We start from the raw sequence: 18,643 nt of genomic DNA, 5'->3' as shown, positions 1-18,643 counted from the left end.
GTTGCTGTGCTCCCTTGGAGAAGAGGTTTGTGTAATATGAATGGGACTTGCCTGGTTAAATAAAGGTTTATTAAATTAAAGGTTAAAAATAAATAAATAAATAAATACATGTATAAATAATACTTATAATAATAATAATAATAATAATAATAACAATAAAAATAAATAAATAAATAATAATAAATAATAATAATAATAATAATAATGAATCCTCTGTTAGCTGTTCTGGATGTCCCTTTTGACCATAGCTTTTTTTTTGAGTACTAAATAATGTATTCCTACTCACATTTACATCCCTTTTATCTCCAAGGAAAAATTAATTTGGCCTGAAAAAAATTCTCGGCAACTTTACATTTCAGTTTTAGGCTACTTATAAAAACCAGATTAAATATACAGCATTTTGTATTTAATCAGTCATACAGGCATTTCGTGTTTGGTTTGTAATCAGTCAGAATGTGTGTAAGAGGTTGGCAGCTCAGCATGTAGTTAGTTAGTAAGTTAGGCTTTTTTTCAATGAGTAAGGCAGAAAAATAAGCGGATGATCAGTCAGTGAGACAGGAAGTTAGACAGTCAGCTACAGTAGCATGGAGAAAATGGGAGCAGTGGAAAGCATTATGTTTCCTTGCCAGGACGTACAGTATAAGCCTCCAGCAAGATGAGCTCCGCTGTAATAACGAAGGCTAATCAACGTCTCGTGGTATATTAAAGTTTCATCTCATCTGAAGGTCGTCATGGAGCTGTGGAGATTTCTCTAAATGTCATATGGTCGAGCCTGCCTGGAAATGTAAAATGGACTGGATATAAAGTAAATGTGAAAAGACCATTTGTCAGCAAAGATACTAAGATTTTTAAAGCTGATGGTTGAAGCAAATTTACCAAAGTTGACTTTGGCAAGTTTTCAGAGGGCTACAAATGTGTGGTTATGATTCTGACACCTGGTACTTGCAGCTGGCAGTGAAAAATCATTAAACTAAAACCCGCCAAAGGCGCACATTCCCGTCTAAAGAATGGGAAGTGACTTCACTGCGGGGCCTTCAAGCTAAAGTAACCTCTACCAAATGTCAGACTAGACTAAACCAATCAGAGCGGCTCCTTTGAACCCTCTGCTGGATGCGGCGGGGATCGGGGGTCGCTGATGAAGGGCAACATTAACTGTGTTGTGGGCACATCAGCAAATCAAGGAGCCGACAGTGTCAGAGGGGTTACCGGGGGGAGGTGGAGGACAAGGGACGGGCAGGATGTAGGTGAGAGATAGAGGTCTGAGAGGTGAAACTTATTACCATATTGAAAAGGCCGAGTCAGCAGACTACTGGGGCACAGGTATACAAGGACCTTTGTGAGCAAGATTCGTCCACAATGTGTACTCCACCGGTATGCATGTGTAGCTGCTACACTTCTTTGGCTCTGTGTGTCTCTGGTGTGTATCTGATAATACTGTTTGAGGCTTGTTATTTAAAAAAAAAAGAGTGCTGCTTACTTAAGGGAGAGGGAGTAGTCATTCTTGCTGGTCTCGCTGTTTCTCACCAGGTAGCTGGCCTCCTTACACAGCCTGAGCAGAGACTCAGCATCTGTTCGGCTGATCGCTCCGTGATACCAGCTACAGTGAACAACAGGAAACAAGGATGAGAAAGAAGTGGAACAAAGGAATGGCAGAAAATAGAACAAGTTAAATCAAACAACGAGGGTCAAATCTACTCATGAAGGGCCAAAGTGGTGCATTTGAAATAAAATGTAACAAAGCGACACCGAGATCCGACTCACAACTGGCTTTCCAGGGGCATGGTGGGGTCAATACGCTCCCCGAGAGAGGAGTGGTCCAGCGAAGACATTTTGGTGTTGACCAGACAGCCACTGGAGTGTCGCTGCAGCGGGCGGGTTTTCCCGTCCTTGGTGGGCGACATTCGAGACTTGTCCACGCCGTCAAACTGGACTGTAATGAAGGAAAATGCAACAGTTGAAACATTTTATCCTGGAAGAATGTAATGGCTATTTTCAAACAGTGAGAGACCCTGAGCTAGACTTCAGGTTAAGGTCACTTGGGAAAGCGAGTGTTCTTAACAGGAAGTAGACATGTATATCTACTAAACTAGAACAGAGCAATGAGGTGTGTGTGTGTGGGAGCAGAAATACAGGTTGTGCTTCAACACACACACACACACAAAGTGTCACTTTGTGTAACTCATCCAACTGAAGGACATGTGTACACACGGTGGAGGAGGTATAAATCAATCCTTCCACACTGTGCACACATCCCAGTGAGACAAAATACACAAACTTCCAAACCACATGCATCTGTAAATACACCCACATATGCTACAGTACGTGTGAGCATGTACACTCTTTCAACTGCACACTAACAAATGTGCACAGTCATGCATAGAAGCCCACTCGGAAAGGTCGTTTGCACAAAATACGCACGCTCACACACACATCCCACGCACAGGTACTGCGAGTTAAACATTAAACTGGCTTTTGAAAACTCTCACGGTCAACTGTGGGCATGATAAGCTCCCTTGGCAACTTCACAGGGAAGTGTTTGATGGCGTGTGGGGGCTGGAGGTGACCCGCGCTAATGACACAACTGCTGGAGGTCACTGAGCAGCTTCACAGCCAATCGGGACGCGGATAAACTTTTACAGTTATTTACAAAAGCTAACGTGAGAACAAAAGAGGAGATAATGTCCACAAGGCCGAATGAAAGTGAATTCTCACTTCTGTCAGAGTTTTATGGAAGCCAAACTATTGGACGATGGAGGTCGGAGTCGTATTGTTGTCATCTTTGTGCGTGTACCTGTGTGTTTCAGCCATTTTCCCTCCGTCATCCATCACTATAATTGATGTCATAGCACCCTGGGCTTTGGAAAGACCCATTTAGAGCCACTGACACGCTTCTCAAGCAATAACAGCAACAGCTATATGACAAGCTTGAGCTGGAGATTGTTGGCAGCTTTAAGGTTCAAGATCCAACACTTTGACGTAAGGAGTTAATGTAGTATGAAGCTCACGGCCATTGCCTCTGTCTCTGTCTCTGCAGCTCTCGCTTGCGTCTGGCGTTTAATTACCTGGGCTGAACATGGCAGGTGCTGTACAGACACACAGGCATTGTGATCTTCACAACATGTCGATGGAGACGGGTCCGTCTAGACTCTTTATTCCAGTCAGAGGATTCCATTACAGTTTGTGAGCTTGCCAAGTGTTCCTGGACCAGACTGAGCAGGAGGGCTGACAGCATCAATCAATCAATTTAGGCTACACGAGACAACGCCATGTCAACAAATTTCATTGAGCTCCCGGACGCCCCTAAGTGGCGCTAAACAGGAAAACAGAGGACCTTCTGTAGATACTGGAAATGTTTTTCACTGACATGTCTCCAGTGCCGACACACTTTAAATAGATAAAAAAAACAGTAACTCTCTAGAGTTTAGAGAGATTAATATAATTAAAAGTGAGTTCGAGTTACGTGGTGTTTTGACTGGACTGGATCAATAAAATCACCATCTTCTACTGAGACGGTAAACCTGTTCTAGTGCTGCATGATGAGATCTTGTGATCACAGGTGTATTTATTCAAGTACGAAATATTGTACTTTTTATTCCACAAAATGTGACAGCTATGGTTACCAGTTACTTTAAAGATTCAGATTTCACATATAAAGATATGACCAGGTTTAACAAATGCAATAACTTTTTATAGATTAATCCAGTGGTTCCCAGTTTTTTTTCTCAGTTTGTGACCTCTTACAAAAAAGCAGTGTCTGGTCGGGAGCTGTTGTTACATATAACATTATGCAATATTTCATGAGAAAAGTACCAAAAATGAATTCAAGTTTGTGTAGCAGAACTTTCCTACCCCATTAATCATCTCACGACCCCTCAGATTTATCATATGACCCTCTGAAAGGGGCGTCAACCCAAGGTTGGGCACCACGTGATTACACTACCTGAACTAGCTCCATGTCAACCAGCTACAGTAAAATTATGCCTATACACTGATGGATCAGTATTAATAATGTCATATATGACAATATACAAGCCACAAAAGCAAGTCCTTACTTACTACTTTTTACACTTTAAGTGCATTTTGCTGATAATACTTTTACTTACTTAAATTTTGGAGAGATGCAAAAAAATTGAGCACTTTTAAATTGTTGTAGTAGTACTTTTTCTTAACTAAAGGATCAGCGTACTTCTTCCACCACTGCCTGTGATGGAATATGATCCAACAGCAGATTAAGAGACAGAGTGCTGCAGTTTCAGCTCTGACCACCAGGGGCTCCCCTTCATCTCCACTCAGCTCCAGGTTGAACTCGCTGGCCTTGAGCTCACTGATGCATTTCTCTAAACATAAACTCATGGAAATGATTATTCCGAGTGACTCCTCCTACCGTTGTTATCTTGGCATCTGCACTTTTGTTCGTTAGAGGGCTATGGCCGAGTCTTACAATGACAGACAAATTGTAGTGTTGCATGACGGCTGGGTAAATTGTGGCTCTAACCTCAGACCTGTGGAAGCTATAGCTGCTCTTCCTCGGGGTCTGATGCTTGGGACTCTAGGCAGCCAAACAGTGATCCTGTGTTGCATGTAAGTCCACATGAAAGACATCATTAGTTCTCTACTTTTTCATACAGTTCAGACGGCTGGGAATACAGTGCGAGCAGGATGAACGTACTGTATATGTGTAAGGGTGAGAAATAGCGTTTCCATGGAAACTGACCAAGGGGACAAGGGAGATGCATGTTTGCTCCGCTCATCCCTGTCAACGCTGACAGATCACAACATGAAGACGCGGCCAATTGCTCTCTCTACCCTCCTTCGCTTTCAATTACTCCCTTCCTGTTTGCATGTGTCCGGCCCTTCCTCTTTTTCTCCCGCCTCACCTTTTCTTTTGATCTTTCCATTTCACACACTCCAGTTCTGTCTCTCTCTGCCTTTTTCTCTGTGTTTTTGTTTGTCAAGGACAGAAAAAAAGATAGCGGGGAAATGGACTGTGGAGGAATGTCTGCTTGTCGAATAGAAAAACCAAGGAGAGACAGAACAGTAACAGCTTTGATCTGTTATCTCCACTGTTTCTGGTGGTCCTAATGCAGGGCTATCAGTCACTGATTGTGTCTGATCCTGCAACAAATGCTGTAAAACTTTACCTCTACTTGTACATTATATGTCCATATACAAACTGAACATACAATCAATGATCTAAACTTATGAGGCTGGAGAAGGTATCTGCTTGTGTGGCTTAAGGATGAATGTTGCTTCTGTATCTTGCTTTTCCCACACAGTCCATCTCTCAGTGTATCTACAGCCCACTCAGCCATCCGCCTGACCTCAGCTCTTCACATTTTCTCCCAGCACCCCCACTAATTCCTCCTCTTCCCCAGATTCAACACAATCAGTGCTTTATATGACCTTGATTAAACTCTTTTCTTCCCTCCACCTCCTAGAAAAGGGTTGAGTGGCTATTCTCAGAGGAGCTCACCCCATCAACCTTCCCTGTCAGAGCCCAGTCTTTTCCACAAGGCAGAGTGCATCGTTCTACAAGAAGAGTATTACCCTGAAGGGAGAGCCTCCAAACTAAACAAAAGCTATCGTTTTATTTGCTCAACGGTGAGTGAACCCGTGTCTGCTTTGATCGCCAGCCATCTCATGCGACACTATGGCTTCAAATTGTTGTGTTTTAAGGCTGAATATCAATGGGAGTGAGCCAAACTCATTCTCCTTTTTTTCCTCCAGAGCGCAAAGTCTGAGACACGGCGGACAGGAGATTGACGAGAGGATTGGCCCCGAGGAGAACAAAACCCCTGAGAGGCAGCTTAAGAGAGACGAGAAAGTGAAAACACACACACACACACACACACACACACACACACACACACACACACACACGTGCCTTCACACACACACATGCACAAAGACGCGTACGTAAATGTGCAAGGGGCATCTCTGTGTGTTATCAGTATTGCTGCTTGTAAAGCACAGCAAATGGAATCTGTGTATCAGATTGAACTGTCAGTCAGATGGTGACTGATGGCTGAAAGACCTGCCCCCTTCAAACACACGGCTTCCTTTAGATAGCTCTGTGGGGAGAGTGTGTGAGAGAGGGAGCTGATTGGCTGGGACGCAGATAAACACAGAGGTCAAAATGACGTTTCCATGATTACACTGCGACCAATCCACAACGTAAAGTGCTGCAATGTAATTCAGCATAGCACAAGAGAGAGAGATTTATAGTGGCCATCACACACCACAAAAAAACATCTTAAATGAGGAAACACTATAAAATAGAGTGGTAAACTTTTTAAGGGGTGTTAGGGCCACAATATTAAAACATAAAGTAAGAGAAACACCAATAACGTAGTTACAATAAAGTACATGAACAACCTGACTACTCCTCTTCCCTCTGCACACATTCCTGAGCAAATTTTATATAATTAAGCTGGCTAATTAATTCTCATTTACTAATGGTACTGCTATCAAAAAGGATGACTAGTCTGAGGGGAGAAGTGTGCCATCGACCGCCCGTATTGTGAGGTGAAAATTAAGTTTTCCAGCCAGGACGTGTGAAATGATTAACGGGTCTGCATCTCATTAGAATGCATTGCACACTGAAAATAGTGCTCAGCGTGGTATGATACCCCAGGAACCGGCAGCTTTAAAAAAATCACTCATCTTTATGTTGGTATTAATTATGTGCATCAGGAACTCAAATAATGATTTGTTGGACGGCTTTTAATAATATATTTTTTGAGCCTCGCTGCTGCTGCTGAATCCAGACGTTAATCTCTGATGATTCCACCATCTAGGAATTTCTTCTTTTACATAAATCCAGAAATGAAACTCTAATTAGGTTTTCCAAGACAAAGGAAATGACCCTCTAAAGTGTCAGCTGGTGGATCTAAATCTGGATATATTTTAATTACTCTGTTTATTTTAAGTCTTCTTAGATAAGAGGAAAGAGAAGGTAGGAGAAATGCTTCAAAGTGTGGGATAATTAATGCATGTTAAAAAAAAGGAAAAAGCTCTTCATTATACTCAGAGAAAAGCGCACTCCATTTATATGTAGATGTAATATCTGCCCTGTCAAGCCGCATTTACATTTTGATAATGAGGTTGGGCGGATCAGTCAGATTGGCCTGGACTGTAATGGATATTGTTTATTCTTGGTCTACATTAGAGCAAGCCACAATAGCCTTTACATACAGGCTCTTAGCTCTTTACCCTGGCTGAGCCAATCTAGTAAGCGGTCCTGTGTATAACGGATGACTAATGTCTTGGTGTCTGCCTGTACGCCGAGGTCAAGAGAGTGCATTGTAACTGTATTCACAGGGGTCGCGGAGGCCACCACCCCCCCCCCTGTCTGCCACAGTGGCCTTTGACCCCAAAGATGTAGAGTGGGGCCATACTGGCTCAGACAGAGAGTGGATCACTTTACAGCTGGACGCCAATCTTAAACCCGCTGACATCACAGAGGGAACCAGAACCTTTCCCATGGATTTATGGATATAAATCAACTCCTTGCCCTGTCCTCGCCTATAACACACAGCGGTGTCCTCTTACATGGTCTCACTCTAAGTCTTCCCACTTTGCCAGGGGAAATCCCATTCCTGGCATTAGTTCTGCTACACGTCCCTCTTTTCCCCGGGTAATTACAGCAGTCAAGAGTGTGAGTCTGCAGAAGGGCTTCAAAAATCAACTAATGGCTTCATCAGTTGAAAACAGATGATTACTTGTCCATTGTGTTTGATAAGATGGCATATGTGGCTGAGGTGAAGAGACTCTAGTCAAAAAATGAAATTGCCTGACATGAGTTTGATTCTTCAATCCGTGTAGAAGTGTAGAGAACAGCGGGCGAGAGGGACATCTGGGACGGTTATGAGTATGTTGACAAGAGGAAATGGGGGTCACAGCGAATGGCAATTACGCATGCAGAAGGCAGTTTGGCACAATTAAAACTAATGAGCCTTCAGCCCTAAAACCGGCACAAGAATTAGTGATTTTCTGCCACATGTAATCCAGATGGAAAAGTGCAGTAATTACTTGGCTTCTACCTGAAGTCATATCATCCAGTGCTTCTAAAAGATGTGAGCTCTCTCAGTAAGTCATCACTGACCGGTTAAGTGTGAGTGGACACTTTCACATAATCATAGATTAGCCCTTCTGAACTGCTGGTAGTGGTATTCTTTGCAAGCCAAATATAATGTCTTTGGTAGCCAGCTATGTTCGGTATGCTTGGTTACTTATTTTTCTAAAATTCCCTCCTAAAATTTCAGGGCATCCACAAAAATGGGAATGTAAAAGTACAGATATGCAACACATCAGACTTAATAAAATCAGATAGACAGATAGATCTATAACCACATTGAAGGGATTGGATGGATGAATGGATGGATGATATGATTAATGGAATGACGGATGGATGATATGATTAATGGACTGACGGATGGAAAGGGGAGGGGGTAATTGATGGGAAAGACGCCGGACAATGTGAACACCAACACCCACCATGGTGGTGCTGGTCACAGCTCGTCTGTCCTGGCGAGGGCTGAGGTGTCTGGGAGCCGGGAGACTCCAGCTCCTCCACCAGCGGAGGGCTGGTGTTGAGCTGCCCGACGGGAGGGGGCCACGGTAGGTCCTTGTTCACTTTAATCTCTACTGCAAGTGTCGCCCAAGTCACCAGAGGAGAGATGGAGGGAACAGCAACGAGAGGCAGAGATGGACAACGACAAACGGAGTGAGGAAAAGGGAAGTAATGACAGGAAACAGGGAGGAAAAAGGAGAAAAGGAAGAAGGGGTAAGTGAAAATAGATCAAGTTGCCAGCATTGTGGAAGGGAGCTGGTTTATATTGTGATCCAAGAATCAGCAGTAGCTGAAAGGAATACAACAGGACTGAAAAAGAAGTGAAGTTAGTGTACCAGTAAGTAGGGTTGGGATCTGATAGCGGGGGCTATATTGGATTTGGTTCCAGGTTAGTTAAAACACCTGGATTTCTTAAGAACTATAGGCTAATGGTCAAAAGTTACTTTTCTAATGTTTAAAATGACTCAATAACTGAATTGCATAGCAGATTCAGATAATATCAGATTCTATAAAATGCTATTAAACCCCAACCCTACCTGAAAAGTTCCCTTCTCCATTGGCTCTCACTCAACAATCCTCACAATCCAGACTGGAACCCACACTGATAACTTAAATCTCACCAGAGATACAGTAGAAGAATCCCTACTTTTACTAGAATGAATGCATGGCGTGCCGTATGACAGACTTTACTAAAGAGGCAGGCTCAAATAGTACAATGCTGCACTTTGAGAGTGCAGACTATAAAATATAAAACTGCCATGAGCTCAGCTACAGATAGCCACTGATACATCAGCATACACTCTGCTGTTACTCTTAGTGCTGAGTTTGAAAAAAAAGACCTTAGGCCTCTACATTAAGATAAACAACAATGTAGACAATATCCCTCACAGGAACGTACCCTTAGAGCAATCCATCCTGGCGGTGGACACTCCCCGGGCTTCGCCCCTTAAATAATGTATGCCTCATGTCCAGCCGGGGTAATACCAGGGTAAATCGAGCGCCCTTGCAAATGCATATCTGTCACTGGGCAAGAGCCACTTGTGAAATAGCTGAGGATACTCAACAAATGGGATGGAGAGGGAGAGTTTTTTTTTGGCCATCTAAGAAAAAACTATAGCATTAGAAACCAAGGCTAATAAAGAAACATAGTCCACCTGTGTGTGTGTTCCTCTGGAAGTTAGAAGTGTTGTGTATAATTCTACGACTATTTTTTTTTTACATAAATCTTCATTCACAGATCTTCCAGTGAGGCAACTCGCAGTGCTATTAACAATGTTTTAATGTCACTGTCCATGGTGCTAGAGATGTTACTAGATAAAAGTAAGTACGAGGAACTCAAATTTGTGTTATTTCACCAATCCGGTTGCTACTTATGGTAGACAATGCCCTTAAACACAAATTAAGAAGCTTCAAAAAGAGTGAATGTTCTTTTGAGCTTCCTAAATGTGCAGAAAGACCAAATAATGCTCCTTAAATTAGCCCCAAAAGAAACACCTGTTGAGATGCAAAAAACAACCGAAACAAAACTACATACAAATACAAGAAGAAAATAGGAAAATAAATTAAAACTCACATTAAAGAGGACCTATTATGCTTATTTTCAGGTGCATACTTGTATTTTGGGTTTCTACTAGAATATATTTACATGCTTTAATGTCGAAAAACGCTTTATTTTTCTCATACCGGCTGTGCTGCAGCATCTCTCTTCACCCTCTGTCTGAAACGCTGTTTGAGCTCCTGCCCCCCCACCCCTCCCGAAAAGCCCAGTCTGCTCTGATTGGTCAACCAAACCAAACTCTTCAGACTCTGCTCCAGCTCCGCTCTAACTAGCTTTGTTTGAGGGCATGCCAAACCAGCCACTAGGCAATGTATGTTACTTGGTGACATCACCACGTTACGGAAGAAAAAGCGGGACTTCAATCAGGGCGGTTTCAGTAAATCAACCAGCAGATATTGAATACAGAACCATTTGGGACAAGTCAATAAGTTATTGAAGATGTTTTTTGTAGTTTTCGTCATCACTGCATTGGTTATAACATTTACTGTACAATAATTACGGACAGTAGAAAATGTTAATAACTTAAAATTAAAGGCAATTAAAGATTGCAAATGACTTTGTATTTACTACCGAGTATTACAATGACAGCAATTATTTTGTCAGCGTTCGAGGCACATTTTGATTCAGAGTAACACCCCTCATCTAAAGAGAGTTGAGTGCTACTCAAGTGCTACTTCAGCTGAGAGGAAATGCATGCAGCTGTATTCATAACCATTAGTGTGTCACTGTGTTGTACTGGCTGGTTTTCAGTGGGAGGATGAGCGTAATGTTATGGACTTGTCTGTCTTCCACCCTGCAAGGAATTGCAACGGCGGTACGGGCCATGCTAATGAGAAGCAATATCTGCGGGCTGGATGAAGGGGGAAACAGGAGAATATTCAATCCGACAAGCAATTAAATAGCTGTGCCCGCGGTGTCAGGGGGCTAATCTGGAGAAAGGTGGCTGGAAGGAGGAGCTGCTTGCTGCCTACCCTGATGGGAGAGATGTGGGGTGGTGGGCCGGTGGGGCTGGAGGGTGGGGAATAGAGACGGAAGGTCAGAAACTCTGGGAGATAATATAACTTCCACTACTTTGGGGTGAAGTAGGGGACTCTCTTCCTATGAGATTAAAAGCCTAATACTCATTTCACATTGCAGATTAGCGTGTAATTGTTTGGGGAGCAGAAGGCTGCCTCCTCTCTGCAGCCTTGCTGTTGGACGATTTGGGCGCGCGTGGCTCGGATTCGCTTGGTTGCACAGCTGAATAATAGCATTTAGTACTGTGAAAATGAATGCAGGCTGATTCAATAGTCAGGTGTTTTGTTTTTTTTAAAACTCTGTGTGACTGGAATCTCCTTCACCTTGTAACACATTTAAAAATACTGCCAGCCCCAAGGCCTTGAATAATCGTTGACTCTAGACGCCAAGTTGTCGCATGGATGAGTGCGTCTTAACAACTTGTAGCATTCTTCAGTGACAAATTCAGATTCAGGACTGAGGTGACAACAGCAGCACACTAGAGATGATTTACACATCAACCCTAAAGGCTCAACACATAAACCTGTTTACAGCTGTACTGGCTGATGCAGATTTCAACTGATTATCAGCTCTCTGTGGATGGTACATGTGAGAACAACAGGTTAAAGGGATAGTTTGGGTGTTTTGAAGTGGGGTTGTAACCTGCAAACCCTGTCCCCAGCAGTACATTGCTTTGGTTCTGTGCAAAAAACTCACTAACTATGGATAAGTAACTCATACAAACCCATTTCAAAACACCCGAGCTATCCCTTTAAGTGTTTTAGAGACTGGAGGTGAATATCAGGTAGAAAATGTAAATTACACTCACCATGATATCTAAGTCATGTGACTTTCTTTTTTGGTGTTTGGTTATTATTTAAGTTGGGAACTCTTCTCATTGTAAAACACTTTATGCAAAGCCTGGATAGCATAACACAGAAATTCGCTGTCCAAATATATGATTATTAAATACAATTAGGCTCGGATTATTGTCATTATTCACAGAAGTGTTTGCATTTCATTTTCTTGAAAGAAACAACAAAGAAATCACGTAGAGCCAAATGAATGAGGACTATTTCTGAGGGAATATGTAAATACAGCCAACGATTATTACATCTTTGTCATCTTATCTGACTGCATTTGGATCAATATACCACCTGATCATCTGCATAATCCTCGATCCATATTAGTATACACAACGCCTACTGTTGACATAGGAATAGAGGCTATTAACGATTTGAAATCGACAAAGGACGTGTGTCTGCGTGTCACATGTCCTGCTTGCTTTGGAAACATGTGATGTTGTCAGGATGTCACGTGGACAGGACACCAGTCTGAGGGTGGGCATCCAGTAAGCTTGAGTGCTGTAAACGCTGCAGCTGATTAATTATTTGTTTCACAGCCTGTATGTCGACTACAGTTCATAAAGAACCAGAGAATACTTGAACAATGGACAAGGGTCCCTTTTTATCGGTGTTTACCTTCCCTTTGTTCTTCCAAGAGCGGATCTATTTTTAAGGCCAGGTATTTGTTTACCCAGGCTTTTCATTAGCCCATGGCACTTCATCACTGTAAACAGTGCAGCACCATAAATCAACCAGCAATGCTTGTTTCCACCAACGCCATTTAATTTTGTTCTGCTTAATTTGGTTGGCTAATTGCATGCATATTCACAACAAGCTGGAAGATTGCGATGTTTACGCTGCGCATTATGAGCAGAAGAGCTCGGGATACAAAACCAGCCTCTTCTGAAGACGTGTTTGTCCCATCGGCACCCAAATCATTACAGATAACAACTGTGTAACGCTCCGGGGGAACTGAAATGCCATCTCATAATTCCACGCATACTGTATCCGTCACATTATACGGTCCGGCTCTCTTTCAAAGCACAGATCTGTTTTGGCATTAAAAAGTGGCAAGCCTTTTCCCTGCTCTTCTATCAGGAGAGAGAAGGAAGAGATGCGTCGGTGACGGCCGGCCACCAGGAGCTTCCAGGGGGGCTCGCTGGAGGAGCTCCTATACTTTGTGAGGGAGGTTTACAGTGCTGTTGTGTGTGGCCAATGTGTGTGAGTGAAGATAAGACCTGTGGCAGCGCTCAGTGAAAAAGAGGGCATGACACATCCGAGGCTCGTGAAAGAGGGCTGTCAGGAAGGTTATCAGCAGGGTGTTGCTGCAGAGGCCAGGAGGACGAGACAGAGCTGAGGAGTGACGGACAGCGTGGGGGGAAACCAGATCGGCCAAGCGGAGAGAAACAGAGCCGTGGCACCCACAAAACAGCTGGCTTTAACTCAGGTGCAAATAACCAGCGCGGGACTGTAACCGAATCAATTATTTATTTTAGGACATTAGACTTGAGCCTCGGGTTTCTGGGTCGTTAAGCCCATGAAGATTCATTAAAAAACCATAAAGCTCCCCAAGACCTGAGGGAGCAAGCGACAGCGCCTGCTCTTATCTCCCGTGTTAAATGTGTGGTACCCCGCTGGCCGGGAGCCAAGTGAAAGGAGTTAGTAGCAGGTAACAGAGGGCAAGGAGATTATGTGACAATGGCTCTTGATCCCGCTCCTGCTGTGACGAGGCTCGGATTTCCGATGGCGGCGTGTCCACGTCTGGGTGTGTGAGTGAGTGTGCCATATGCAGAGTCGAAAGCATGCGGGCGGCTTACACTGACGGACATGCGAGCACACTTTGTCATGCCCTCACATGCAGGCTTCATGTGGTCAAATTCTAATGCGTCTTCCTCACTCTTCACCTCCAGGCTCATCCATCACCTACTCAGCAGCCATGAGGGAGGTAGGAGAGAGGCTGCGGCGAGTGTGGGTTCAGGCTAGAGAGAGTGTGTAAGGGGGGGCGGGTGGGGTTTCTACCGAGGATGAGTGATTAACCAAACCGCAAGTACACAGCCCCCCCAACACTCTAACAAGGCAGGGAATTTACATTCCATTGCATACCTGTCAGGAGATAGCCCAACAGTGAATAATAACAGCAGACCAAGTGTTGTGAAGAGGCGAGTGAGCATGCAGCCAGCGATAGGGACAGCGGAGGAAAAAGGGCTGCAGAAGGGAGCATTAGCCTGCTCTCATTCCCCTATCATTAATGAAGACGAATAGTCTTTTATGCAGATAGCATTACCATGTTACACCATGGTGGGAGGGCGTAGGCAGGACTTATTTAACCCCCCCCCCTCCTCTTTCTTTTCTTACACCCACTCCACGGTTTAGTAAGGCTGTGCATCGTTTTTCATTATGTGTTAATACTTTATTTGCAGACACTTTCATTTCCCACATAATTGTTGGAATATAAACTGTGAATGTTTTGATGAGTGCAGAAAAGTGCTTCTGAAATCCAAACGGTGAGCAGCATCATTAGTCATTGGTATTACACAGCAGCCCTAAAGTGCTTCAGCAACTATAGAAACATAACCAAGGGAAATTGCTCTCTAGATACCCAACAGCACATGGAGCTATAGTTAGGCTTTAAAACAGGCCAAGTGCCTAAGTGCTCGAATCAGGCCTGAAATAGCGACCTGAAAACATTTTCACATGCCAACTTAATTGCTGACCTCTGGGGACACGGCAGAACCTCCACAATGGAGCTTGTTAACAACTCTCCATTTCAACCATGTTATCTACAACACTTAAGTGGCATTGGACTGAAATAAAGGATGCACAAAATGTTGTAGAACAACATAATAATGTATTATCATCCACTGCAGAAGGGCAATGTTAAATCACAAAGTAGCTTTACAAAATCTTATGGATATTTACAACGGACCGTTCGGGAACATTTGCCTTTAGTTTCACAATGAGTTGGTTTATGTAATATGTTTACATCTTCTTTGATCATCTGTATATGATACAAAAAACTGTATATAAGAAGTGTACGTAGTCACTGTGACATCGCTCATTGGTTTGTGGACTGCCGTTTTGAAGCCTCGAGTTCGGCATTTTGGCTGTCGCCATCTTGGTATTTGGCCATCGCTGTCTTGGTTTTTTGCAACTAGATGTTACACGAAAGGATGGAGCTAAGCACAACCGAACCCTGAATAAGTCATTTTTAGGCAACCAAAAAGTTAGAATTAATTTTCATGAACTGAAAACACACTGTGAAAGGGTTAAAGTTGTAAGACGAAACGCTGCAACTCCCAGACCGGACAACACCGTGGTGGTGACCTGTCAATCACAAGGTAGACATGCCCTAAAGCATACCCTGCTTTATCGTCTATTTGACTCTAAATAGGACCATAATTTACTAAATGAACATCATGCTGTATTGAAGAAGACTTGAAACTAGAGATTGAGACCATAAAACTCATGTTCACAATGTTTACTGAGGTAATAAAACAAGTAAGAAGTAGGCTCATTTTCTCATAGACTTCTATAAAATCAGACACATTTTTGCAACCAGAGGAGTCGCCCCCTGCTGGCTATTAGAAAGAATGCAGGTTTAAGGCACTTCCACATTGGCTTCACTTTTCAGACCCAGAGGTAGCCCACTCCTATGATATGATATATCATGAATATATTTACATATTCATACATTGTTATGATTTGCACCAAAGCAAATTCACATCAAGTTTTTTTCTCCATACACTATAGTGACTAACTTTCCGAAAGAAGGCTCCAACAACTAAAAAAAAGTTCAGGAAATGTACATCTGATAATGCTGATACCACCAAACCCACATGGCCCTGGTTTGAGAGACCAAAAATATCCAGTTACAAGTTAAACTAAAGAAAGTAAAATATAAAACTCAACCATGAAATCCAATCCCAAGCTGGATTCCAAAACTACTTAAGCAAACATGTCCAGACATCTCAAGCTCTAACTTACAGTGAAGCCCATGACCTCATGACTCCAGTCTAAAATTTCATAAACCCCAAGTAACACTACTTTGAGTGTGGATGCAAGACAATTCAACACTGCCACTATGAGAAATGAGATACGAAAGATTTTCAAGTTTTTATGGCATTAGAAAATTGATTTGATCAAAATACGTCAACCTCAGTGTTGTGAAACAGCTGTTCAGCTTGCACCTAATGGTTCGAATAGATGTTTAAGATGGGGAACTCCAGGACAAGAACCAGGGTAGCCTGGTAAAATCTGACAGCGGGCTCTAAACGGACTCGAGGAGGGATGAGACAGGGATGACTGCTAACGTGGGCTTATCGACAGCCCTAAAGAACTGGCTCACAAGTGGACTTAAACACTGAAGCAGTGTATAATTTCTTGACATCGGAGGTAAGCTGGCTGCAAAGATCAGAGCCTCCAGTTCAGGCACATATGCTCAAGCCTTGAAAGGTGGGAAACTTTCTCTCTAAGCCCCTTGATGTCTGGATCCAAGGCCGGTCTACACTGACACCTGCAAGACAAACAAGCCTGTATTGACAAGGCTTGTCCCAAAAACGTCTTTCTCATCATTCTTCCTCTTTCTCTCTTCCAAATAGTGGGGAATTATTTCTGCCTGAATAAAACATAACACAGAATGAAAGCGTGCTATAAATCAAAGGACTTTTTGGACTTCAGCTTTCGTCTTTGAAAGACAACATAAAGACTTATCTCTCCAATTGCCAGCCAACACTCTGACATCCAATGGAAATTAAATTAATCATCATCAAAAGAGGGACGCTGTATGCGAAAGGGGGAGTTGAAAGAGGGATGTGTTAGTCAATAGCGCCCTATACAAACTCTTCTGAGTGCTGCTTGACAGAAAAATAATGAGGGAGAGGAAAGTGATTAAGAATGCAGCATCCCTTATTCAACTAATCACTGACAGAGGCAGAACAGCGTGACTCCTATGAAGACCTCAGTGCCTAGAATGCACAGAAGTAAACAGGAAACAGAAATGAAGTGACGAAAACATTAGGAAAACATAGAAAGATGATAAAAGAATAGACATTTGCATTTTTTTGCAGGTTTGCATGTGCATACCGAGTTTGAGCCTGTCAGAACTGTGTCCATCTGAACATGTAATTTACCATATTACTGAGTTTTAAAGTCTGTGCATGTGTTTGGAGTGGTGATACACTCTTTAAGTGGGGATGTAGAGTAGGTTGGTGCAGAGTGGTACGCTCATCACCTGCAGGTACGCACTAAATACTCCCTCAAGCCTCTTTTTCTTCTCCCACAAATGAGATTGATGAGCTTGCTTACCATGTAATGCCACATAAGAGACTTTACACACACTTAAACATATTATATACTGCAATGAAGTTCAGTTCAGCACTATATCTGTCTCTCTACACTCTACTACTGCTGCCGCTGTCAGTATGGCTCACCTCGTCAGCGAGCTACTAAGTAATGTTAAACAGAAAGAAAATGACCCTAAAACAGAACTATCATTGTAACGTTAACATCTACATATGGCTGTCAATCGATTAAAGTATTTAATCACGATTAATCACATGATTGTCGATTAAACCCAAATTAATCACACCTTTTTTATCTGTTCAAAATGCACCTTAAAAGGAGATTTGTCAAGTAATTAATACTCTTATCAACATGGGAGTGGGCAAATATGCTTGCTTTATGCAAATGTATGTATTTATTCATTATTGGAAATCAATTAACAACACAAAATGATGACAAATATTGTCCAGAAACCCTCACGGGTACTGCATTTAGCATAAAAAATATATAGAACATGGCAAACTCAAGCCCAACAGGCCACAACAGCTGTCAGTGTGTCAGTGTGTTGACTTGACTATGACTTGCCCCAAACTGCATGTGATTATCATAAAGTGGGCATGTCTGTAAAGGGGAGACTCGTGGGTACCCATAGAACACGTTGTCATTCACATATCTTGAGGTCAGAGGTCAAGCATAGGAGGTTTAGCATAAGTTTGGAGCGTTATTGAGCCTCATTTGCGACAAGCAAGCATGACATGGTTGGTGCCAATGAATTCCTTAGGTTTTAAGTTGTGTTACTGCATTAAAGAAATTAGTGGCGTTAAAACAAATTAGCTTTGACGCATTATTATCGTGTTAACTTTGGCATCCCTTATGCAAAGATAGGCCAGCTGGAAATTAGTCCGAATGTATGCTATCTATTTTTCATTTTGACTCGAACAAAAAGTTTAAGAGTTGAGAATCAAAAAGTGTCCTTATATACAAATGAATTCACTGTGGCTGCTGTCATAGTTTCCTTTGATTTGTTCTATTATTTACGGTCTGTGAAAGTGGCTTGAGGATTTTGTATAAGACGTGTTTCAATGTCGGACATTAAAGCTTAGTCGTGCAATATATTATAAATAATGTACAAATATTTCCCACCATTCTGTCACAGAGAAAGAACAGTTGTAGAAATAATTTATATCCCCAAACTGCTTTGACATAACTGTCCCTTACTTTTGACTATAATCGTAACTCTATGTGAATTGTGCTTTAGAGTGTACTTTCATTTTGCCATGCTAAATCTTGTGATCTGCCTCCAGATCTCTCACTGAGTCCTGAGTCCATCTTTAGCTACCCATCTACAGCAAAACACCCATCGGGGATTAATCTCTCTCGCATCTTCTCTAT

The 18,643-nt window shown here is 42.5% G+C and overlaps 1 protein-coding gene across 4 annotated transcripts in view; it reads right to left on the bottom strand.

Moving 5' to 3' along the window:
- Positions 1–18,643, bottom strand: part of zgc:158464 (uncharacterized protein LOC791139 homolog) — a 109,785-nt gene that overhangs the window by 11,436 nt on the left and 79,706 nt on the right. For 2 of the 4 annotated variants that reach the window (XM_037746992.1, XM_037747002.1), the window contains 2 exons: positions 1,762–1,930; positions 1,478–1,597 (listed from right to left, as the gene is read on the bottom strand). In XM_037746992.1, the coding sequence (XP_037602920.1) occupies positions 1,478–1,597; positions 1,762–1,930 (289 nt within the window). Of the gene's footprint in view, positions 1–1,477; positions 1,598–1,761; positions 1,931–8,496; positions 8,647–18,643 lie in introns of all 4 variants that reach the window. The other 2 variants (XM_037746982.1, XM_037746971.1) reach the window with 2 other exon arrangements.

Source organism: Sebastes umbrosus, chromosome 2 (genome assembly GCF_015220745.1).
Source record: "Sebastes umbrosus isolate fSebUmb1 chromosome 2, fSebUmb1.pri, whole genome shotgun sequence".
NCBI lineage: Eukaryota > Metazoa > Chordata > Actinopteri > Perciformes > Sebastidae > Sebastes > Sebastes umbrosus.
Note: the sequence above shows the minus strand (reverse complement) of the source record. Positions and strands in the feature narration are given on the sequence as shown.